This window comes from Ochlerotatus camptorhynchus, unplaced genomic scaffold (genome assembly GCF_037179485.1).
Source record: "Ochlerotatus camptorhynchus isolate MF236.1 unplaced genomic scaffold, CSIRO-AGI_Acam_v1.1 ptg000256l, whole genome shotgun sequence".
NCBI lineage: Eukaryota > Metazoa > Arthropoda > Insecta > Diptera > Culicidae > Ochlerotatus > Ochlerotatus camptorhynchus.
In genome coordinates, this window is record NW_027040746.1 from 1,485,361 (window position 1) to 1,494,370 (window position 9,010).

At 42.8% G+C, this 9,010-nt stretch overlaps 2 protein-coding genes across 2 annotated transcripts; one reads left to right on the forward strand and one right to left on the reverse strand.

Annotated features, from left to right (window-relative positions):
- Nucleotides 1–2,265: 2,265 nt before the first annotated feature.
- LOC135705000 (ER membrane protein complex subunit 2-like) lies at nt 2,266–4,124 on the reverse strand. Its single transcript, XM_065226549.1, has 4 exons — nt 3,935–4,124; nt 3,281–3,846; nt 3,126–3,221; nt 2,266–3,060 (listed from the first exon to the last, which is right to left on the reverse strand). Exons 1-4 carry the CDS (start codon nt 3,966–3,968, stop codon nt 2,845–2,847), a joined length of 912 nt encoding a protein of 303 aa, XP_065082621.1. The 5' UTR covers nt 3,969–4,124; the 3' UTR covers nt 2,266–2,844.
- Nucleotides 4,125–5,951: 1,827 nt separating this feature from the next.
- Nucleotides 5,952–8,727, forward strand: LOC135705001 (DNA replication licensing factor Mcm3-like). The gene is made up of 3 exons (XM_065226550.1): nt 5,952–6,119; nt 6,178–7,467; nt 7,531–8,727. The coding sequence occupies exons 1-3, from the start codon at nt 6,054–6,056 to the stop codon at nt 8,629–8,631; spliced, it is 2,457 nt and encodes an 818-aa protein (XP_065082622.1). The 5' UTR covers nt 5,952–6,053; the 3' UTR covers nt 8,632–8,727.
- Nucleotides 8,728–9,010: the final 283 nt, after the last annotated feature.

Sequence of the window (9,010 nt, forward strand, 5' to 3'; positions counted from 1 at the left end):
TGTTTTCACAGTCAATAAGTGACCGGGGTCGAATAGACTCAAAACAAGAGTTCTACTTAGGCCTATTCTGCGCGGCGTGTGAGGTAAGGTGACAGTGAAGTGACAATTGTCACCTCGGATGAGATGACCATCCATTTGATTTGCACGGAGAGTCACCTCACCCGAGGTTGTCACTTCACTAGTGAGAGCGAGTTACCTCACCTCACACGCCGCGCAAAATAGGCCTAACTATAATAGCATACGCCGAATGAAATTGTCCGAAAAATAAGTTATAGTTTACATCGAAAATTGGACTGTGTGTGGGTGTATGTATTCCCTCTAACCCCCACTGGCCGGCAGTGTTATTATAGAAAAACTCTCTCTACAATGTCGCATTTATGGTCAGGCTCTATTGCAGATCCAGCAACGCATTTCAGAATGTCTGGAGAGTCACGCCCATTCCGAGGTTACTTTCACTTACAATAAGCCCCGCATGTATGCCAGGGTTATTCTGCGTGGCGAATGAAGTGAGGTGACTCAAGTCACTCGTGTCACACGATTCCAGCTGGCGAGTGAGGTGAGAAAAGTCACTTGGGATGAACCCGGTGAACTCTCACCTTATTCTCACACTCGTATTTCGGTGACAAAAGTCGTACTGAAGTGACGATTTTAAGTGACAAGAGTCGTAACCTCCGCTGCAGTCGACTGGATGGAAAACCTTAGAGTTATAAGTGATAGTTGCGATTTTCGGTAATTTATTACTTCTAAATTTGTTCCAATCAATTTTTTTTGTTTCTTCGGCTTCCTCAATATGCGTATTTTTGGAGTCAGGTTGACGTGTAAGGTCTAGAAATCGATGTCTGAGGCCGTTTTGAAATTCAAGATAGTGGCTTCCGGTTGGAGAAAAACTTGAACAATTTGACTTGATATTGTTATTCATTTTTCTTGAACAAACCACCTTTTTTCAAAAGCACATATTAAAAAACAAAGAAAGATGAACTGAATAATGATGCTAACTCAAAATTGATAAAAATGTAGATGGGACTGACTTGCGATGACCGGCAGTTTAGTTAATATAAAAATCTACACATGTTCTTCACTGACAGCATTGTCATTGACAATTGACATGGTTTGCCTTGACTATGACTGTTAGCTCAAATGAGTGACCGAAGCAGAATTGTCAATATCACCGTGTATTGTCGAGATTTTGCAGCACTGCGCCGTGATGTACCCTAATTCCAATGAGCGCCTAACTCCGTTCACGTAAGTCGAAGCGTTGAATTTGTCGTGAAACATCAGTAAAACTATGTAACTTAGTGTTCACACTACCGCTGCGTTCTGAGAAACGTCCGAAATGATTTGAACGGAGCATCCGGAAGTTCTTTACCTTCAGAAGAACTTTATCATGAACGAAAATTTTCTAGGTGATCGCCCTTTAGAAGTACAGACAATATTTTCATGCATACTGTTCAGTTTTTGTTACGACGAATTTTGAAATAATGCGGTTTTTTACACGGTAAAAAAGACTTGAAGGTACTTAATTCAAAATCTAAAAAAATGGATTCAGATCTCCATTAATTGAGGTTAAAAATTTCTAGAACAGTTTAAAGCATAATCACAGACAAACAGACATAACTCTCGCAAGTTGTTCATCGAACAAGCATTTAAAGGTCAATTTAAAAGTATCATAGTTGGTAGTACCGCCACCTGTGGCGCGCATAGTCAATTCCCTTGCGTTTGACGGTTGCACACTACCACCATCTGTTCAGCGTACTACCCACCACAGTGTACTCAACAGATGGCGGTAATGTTTTAGCGACGATGTTTTACAGTAAGAAATATTCAATGTGTTATGTCTGTTTGTCTGCGGCATAATCTTTCTTTCTTTTTAATTCAACCTAATGGTCCATTTATGTAACTCACAAAGTGGTCAATTATAATAGTCAAAAGGTGTTTGTCATCGATGAGGTGAAAATTGTATTCCCTGTCCACAAGTATAATATGTACCTAGTTAGAATATAGGAAACATTAAGCGAATAGTATCGCCTCTGCCGTGAAGCTTGTCCGAATGTCTTTAATGCCAAAAGTGACTTCCCGCATAAACAATAACCATAAGAAGCGCCTAACCACCAATTCGGGATATAATCCCAACTTTATGTGGTACGGTCGTACCATCTATGATATCATTAGTGTATGGTACCCGTTTATTAGGGTTGTAGGCTGCTGGAATTTCGAAGCAAACGAAAGCGAATTGGTGTTGGTACCTAATTGATTTGGAAAAAAAAAACTTTATTGAACTTTGATCCTACATCTCCCGCTCTACCTCTATCACTACCCGCTAACTTATTCCAAATATATAGTTTGCCTTTTACGTCTGAAATGTTTAAATTAACGTTTTATATTTACCGTGTACGCGTATTTTGCACAACAAACATCCAAATGGCTATCATTATATTCATGTGTTTTTTTATCCTTTCCCTTTAAATACCGGATTTGCGTCTTCGCTGCTACAACATCTTCGCTGGTTCTTACGAATGATTCAATTATTATAATGCATCTAGAATGCAATCCATAAAATGGAACGTGGTTTAATCTAGGCTTGCACAAATACAGTAAAAGAAATGCAATACCTGTATCTCTTCCGTCGGTGCAATATTTATTGCAATTAAAATCCCTTTTTCTCTGGCACATACTTGTGCGGGAATCCGCTGTATTGTACAATGTGGAGATTTATAACAGAAAGTATCTCAAGGGTCGTAATATGAAAGGTGAACTACTAGATGTCGTGAAATAAAACGGTACGATAGAAGAAGTGTTGATAATGGTGGCTCCAAAGCGAACCTTTGGCTGACGATGGTCAGTTTGTCAATTCGCTTTGGCCATGTCCAATCCACCGAAAGCTTGCTCGAGGGCGGCTACTTCATCTTTGGGTTGCTTTTCGGATGATTTACCAGCCTTGGGCAGGGCAGCTGGTGATTTAACGGTCTTTTCCTGTATCTGAGCAATAGTCCATTGCGCCAGTTTTTGGGCTTCTTTTCGTTTATTAAGAGGGGTCTTTGAATTCGCTAGGTGGCCGCAGCACTGTGGAATGGAAATATTGGTTGTCTCATTGATAATTAGGAACACACTATGTCAAGTATACTTACCAAAAACAATCCATAAAGCGCCCGCAGATTGTTCTGGTTCAGCTTAACAGCTTGACAGTAGTAGGACTTTGCGATTTCAATATTATCGAGACCACCCTACGAAGCAAAGGAACGTTTAAACTAGTGCATCACCAGTCAACAGCCGATATACCTACCATCGTATAGCGAATATCTGCTAGCCTCTGATGAATCAAGTGGCTATGCGGGTTGTGCAGCAGAACTTCCTCCATACAGAAGGCAGCTTTGGCGTACTCTCCTTCGGCCAGATACAAACCGCACAATTCGTGCCATCCTTCTTGATCAGACATGAATCGTTTCATGTAGTCGCATAATTCCCGAATAGCTTCGGCCGTTCTGCCTTGCGCTTTGTAAATGGCCACCTTCCGCTTCCGGGGTGCAGCGTTCGTTTCATCCTTCTTGATAATCTGTTCCAGCACGTCCAATGCATCGTCGTAGCGTTCCAGCGCCTCAAGCAGCATTGACTTGTACTTTTGAATCCTCAAGCTGCCAGGAAACTCCGCCGTCAGTATCCGAATGCAATCCTCAGCCGTTTCTATCCGGTTACAATCGAGTGCCGCGATCATCACCTGCTCCAGAACTAGATGACGTTCATTACCCAGTTTGTTTTGCTTGTCACACAGGATTGCATCCCACAGCTGCATTACATCCTCGCTCTTCCGCTCGTTATCATCACGCCACTTTCGGAACAGATTCCGAACATCTAGAACAAAAAAAAAAAAGCTCTCCAATATCAAAACATCCCATGGCCTCAAATAATGTGGAAGTACGAAGAAAAAAGTTAAACTCACCTGACCAACTCATTTCGTCTATGTTGTACGACATAGTAGAAGTGTAGAGCTGGCACGGGGAATTGAAGAGATATTGTTTTTATACCAAACTATTAATAAATTATTCATCAACTCTAATTTAACTAATTGGAAAATTGCTGGGCGACGTGAAAATTTTCACACAAAACTCGCACTTTTTCACCAATCTGCTGCTGGCCACTAGCTGTCAGAATCGGCTGACTTTTGGTTATATTGATGACAGGATGCAAAACCGTCATCATTGACACGGGGGTCCTGGTGGCGGAATTGACTTCAAGCTATTTTGAGGCTACTCATTTTTTAATAGAAAATCACTCAGTCAGCCAAAAGGGAAGTTACCCAAAAAATGGGTAAACATCTCGGTAAACATGCTTTTACTCAAATTTTAGTAAACGTGCCTAATGGAGGAAACTGAGTATGCTCTAAGGCCGGCGCACAATGGATACGTTTTCAGGTTTTTTGACAGTTAGCCCATGCATTATCTGTCAAAAAACTTGAAAACGTATCCCTAATAAAAATTGTATGGTTAATTTGCTTAACGACGTGTTCTGGGTATCATCCAAACCATTTGTAGAATGGTTCGATGATTTGGGTTATCGTTCGTTTACGGTTATTTTTTATTAGGGATGCATTGTGCGCCGGCCTTTACATCGTCCAGGAAGAATATTAAAAAAACATTATGAAAACGATAATTCTGTATTTATTGAAACCAACGAACAATTTGTTGGAGTTGTATACCTCACCAACTAGCTGTTGATTGCTTTCGCCATGCAGGCTATAACGTAGCTGCTCCATTTCCACTGCTTCACTTCTAAAAAGTACTTTTATGGTGGTAAGTTCCAACTGGTATTAAAAAGGTCAGGCTGCTTTGTTGTCGACATTAGAGCTAATTAACACAACTCTAAGCAAAAATTGTGCAGATCATCCAAACAGGGACGGTATTAAAAGTTAATCCGAGTTGGAGCTTACCGCCATTAGACTCACTGCGCAAAAATCGCCTGTTCACAACTTAAAACTGCGCCATTTTGAACTTAGGTAAAATTGATTTCAGAACCATTTACCCAGAATCTGGGTAGATTCCATTCATCGGAGCAAAACCAGTTTACTTCTTTTTTGACAACTCCATTGAATTTTCGACGCAAGATCTCACTAACACAACCTTGCTAGTGTATTCGTGTAAACTCGATTTGTTTATTATTTTCAACCCCGAAATCAGCTGTCAAGTGTTCGACTTGACAGCGGTTTGTTTTATTTATTTTTTATTTTCAACCAGTAAAACGCATGTATTAGTGAAACTGATCACTGATCACTGAGGTAACTCTAAGACTAGAAGGTCCCGAAATAACGTGCTCAACTTTATGGCTCAGCTCTGGTACTCTCTTCGGTCCCAAGCTAATCGATTCACCCCTCGAAACATAGGAAAAACCAATAACCCCTCATTTTATCTGTCAAACTTTCATAGCGAATCAAAACAAACATAGTGTAGTAGTAGAATTTCGACTAGAATGGGATACGTTAATTGATTTGCTTGGGACCAATAGGCTAGTCAAGCAGTGAGCCAATTGAAACTCGTTAGTTTCGAATTGATTGTTGCTAATACTAACGGTGACAAAGAACTCTATACAGCATGCGAAAATAATTGCGATCTACCCACCCTAATAAAAATTGTATGGTTAATTTGCTTAACGACGTGTTCTGGGTACCATCCAAACCATTTGTGGAATAGTTCAATGATTTGAGTTATCGTTCGTTTATGGTTATTTTTTATTAGGGCAGTCACTGAGTAGCCTCAAAATAGCGTGAGATAAATCGGTATATCTGGCAACACTGGGCCCTCTTTGAATCAGAGACAAAGCATGTTCTGCCAGATATGAGTCTGTGGTGTGCCATGCCGCAAAGTGAGTATGGGTTCCGCAATAAGATAAACGTCAAACATCGAAGTTTTCGCGCGCTTTCTGTTGTGCACCACTCGCACGGAAGCCATTCCATTCGTCGGTTCTTTTGTTAGCGGACGGGTTGTTGAAATTTGATCGGAAATTTACTATAAATAGTGACGAAATTGCCCAAATTTCTTATTAAATATTAACTGTTGTTCGAAGCCATGGCCGATGAAGATCAGCGCATTCGTGATATCCAGCGCGAATATTTGGATTTCCTGGACGATGAGGTGGTTTGACGTAGATTTGAAGTGGGTTCCAAAATTCTGATCTGTTTTCTTTTTCCAGGAGGACCAAGGAACCTACACGGCTCATGTTCGTAAAATGGTTTCGGACAATGCCAAACGATTGGTGGTTAATGTGAACGATCTTCGCCGCAAGAATCCGGCCCGTGCCCTAGCTCTGCTGAACAGTGCCTTCGATGAGCAGTTGGCGTTCTCGCGTGCCCTCAAAGAATATGTTTCCACTGTGGATCCCAGTTATGCCAAATCGCACGAGGATTTCTTCGTGGCTTTTGAGGGCAGCTTCGGAAACAAGCACGTTACTCCCAGGTCTTTGACGTCGATATATTTGGGAAATTTGGTTTGCGTGGAAGGTATCGTTACGAAGGTTTCTTTGATCAGACCGAAAGTGGTCAAGAGTGTGCACTATTGCGGTGCTACAAAAAAGGTGATGGAACGTCGCTATACAGATTTGACCTCTTTTGAGGCGGTGCCATCAAGCGCAGTTTATCCTACGAAGGATGACGATGGAAATCTACTAGAGACGGAATTTGGTTTGTCAGTTTACAAGGATCATCAGACTTTGAGTATCCAGGAAATGCCGGAAAAGGCTCCGGCTGGGCAGTTGCCTCGATCGGTTGATGTGATTTGTGATGATGACTTGGTCGATCGTTGCAAGCCAGGAGATCGTGTGCAAATTGTGGGCAACTACCGTTGTTTGCCAGGCAAGCAAGGAGGCTACACAACGGGAACATTCCGGACGGTACTGATTGCGAATAACATCTCCCAGCTGAACAAGGAAAGTACACTAAACGTCACCCGAGCGGAAATCAATCTATGTAAGAAGTTGGCCAAGCACCATGATATTTTTGACATGCTTTCAAAGAGTTTGGCTCCATCTATTCACGGACATGAGTATGTTAAGAAGGCTATTCTTTGTTTGCTGCTAGGCGGGATTGAGAAGAACTTGGCAAATGGAACTCGTCTTCGAGGGGATGTTAATGTTTTGCTCATTGGCGATCCCAGTGTGGCCAAGTCTCAGCTGTTGCGTTATGTGCTGAATACAGCTCCACGGGCAATCACCACCACTGGTCGAGGATCCAGTGGTGTTGGGTTGACTGCAGCCGTTACTACGGACCAGGAAACGGGAGAACGTCGTCTGGAGGCCGGTGCTATGGTGTTGGCTGATCGTGGTGTCGTTTGTATTGACGAATTCGACAAGATGAGCGATATGGATAGGACTGCCATCCACGAAGTTATGGAACAGGGCCGTGTAACAATTTCCAAGGCGGGAATTCACGCTGCATTGAACGCCAGATGTTCTGTTTTGGCTGCTGCTAATCCGGTCTATGGTAGAGTAAGTATTATCATTGAGCCATCTAAAAAGATACCTAATCTTACTTTTTTTTAATGATTTTAGTACGATCAGTACAAAACCCCGATGGAGAACATTGGTCTGCAGGATTCTCTGCTGTCGCGTTTCGATTTGCTGTTCGTCATGTTGGACGTCATCGACAGCGACCACGATCGGATGATTTCCGATCACGTGGTTCGAATGCATCGCTACCGCAATCCGAAGGAACAGGACGGTGACGTTCTCCCGATGGGCGTGAATGCGGTCGATATGCTTTCCACCATCAATCCAGAAACGCGTGACGACAAGGAAACGCCCATGTACGAGAAGTACGATCCGCTGCTCCACGGAAGTACCCGGAAGAAAACCGATCAGATCCTATCGGTGGACTTTATGCGCAAATACATTCACATTGCCAAGTGTCTGAAGCCGAAGCTGACGGAATCTGCTTGCGAGATTATTTCCAACGAGTACTCCCGCCTTCGTTCGCAGGATTTGATGGATTCGGACGTAGCCAGAACACAACCGGTTACGGCTCGTACTCTGGAAACGTTGATTCGTTTATCCTCGGCCCACGCAAAGGCTCGAATGGCAAGGACTGTCACGGAAAAGGACGCCCAGGCAGCGATCGAGCTGATTCAGTTCGCCTACTTCAAGAAGGTTTTGGAAAAGGAGAAGAAGAAGCGCAAACGAGCGGAGGACGATTCCGATGACGAAGAGCAAGAGGAAGATGACGAAGGGGAAGTGGCACCGAGTACACAAGAATCCCGCGCTAGTCGTCGGGCAAAGCGCACTCGTATTGAAGACCAGGAGGAATCCGATACGGAGGACCTGGTATCGCCGGCACCGGATTCAGGGGATCTTACCAGGAGGCAAACAATTTCGGCTCCGGGAACAAGTGGAATCACCACACCTTCAACAGTTCCGATGGAGACCGAAGAGGCGGCAGAGATTTCCGATGAAAGATTGAAGATTTTCAAGCAAGGTGTTTCCCAAGCGTTCCGACAGGCTCGGGAACAGTCGCTACAGGTGGCTCGTCTCAAACAATATATCGATGAGAACAGTGGCGCGGAGGCGTTCTCCAAAGGTGAGGTGCAGGCGGCCATTGCACGGATGACCGAGGACAACCAAATCATGATGCACGACGGCATTGTGTTCTTGATCTAAGTTTCGTTGTCAGTTTCATTCTTGATCATAATATGTGTACCTTACTAGCTTACAGTTACGGTTTATCATTAGGTTTACAGTTTTTCATAATAAAAGCATCGTGTTGGTTTGAAATACATAGCATTTGGAGCTTACGTATGACATTCCATGTAGGTATGTATCCAAAGATAAATTCTATGAAGAGAATTACGCAATATAGAAGTTCAGTGCCAACATTTCATTTGGGTGAAACTGCTTTTGTAAACAATGGCTTCAACCTCGCAAATAAAAGTTCACTCCTGCAAATTAACGATGTTAGCTGGTGATATATTCATCTACCTGGTTAGGTTGGGTTACTTAAATAAAAAAGACTTCCAGATTAATCTATCTGCTGGTGTCG

What these genes read in the sequence shown, in the direction of transcription:
- LOC135705000 (XM_065226549.1), bottom strand. Translation starts at nt 3,968, where the DNA reads ATGTCGTACAACATAGACGAAATGAGTTGGTCAG. An exon ending in AGACGAAATGAGTTGGTCAG is followed by an intron (nt 3,847 to 3,934) that starts GTGAGTTTAACT and finishes TTTTTGTTCTAG; the next exon opens with ATGTTCGGAATCTGTTCCGA. An exon ending in CGCTTTATGGATTGTTTTTG is followed by an intron (nt 3,061 to 3,125) that starts GTAAGTATACTT and finishes TCCATTCCACAG; the next exon opens with TGCTGCGGCCACCTAGCGAA.
- LOC135705001 (XM_065226550.1), top strand. Translation starts at nt 6,054, where the DNA reads ATGGCCGATGAAGATCAGCGCATTCGTGATATCCAGCGCGAATATTTG. An exon ending in TGGATTTCCTGGACGATGAG is followed by an intron (nt 6,120 to 6,177) that starts GTGGTTTGACGT and finishes TTCTTTTTCCAG; the next exon opens with GAGGACCAAGGAACCTACAC. An exon ending in CTAATCCGGTCTATGGTAGA is followed by an intron (nt 7,468 to 7,530) that starts GTAAGTATTATC and finishes TAATGATTTTAG; the next exon opens with TACGATCAGTACAAAACCCC.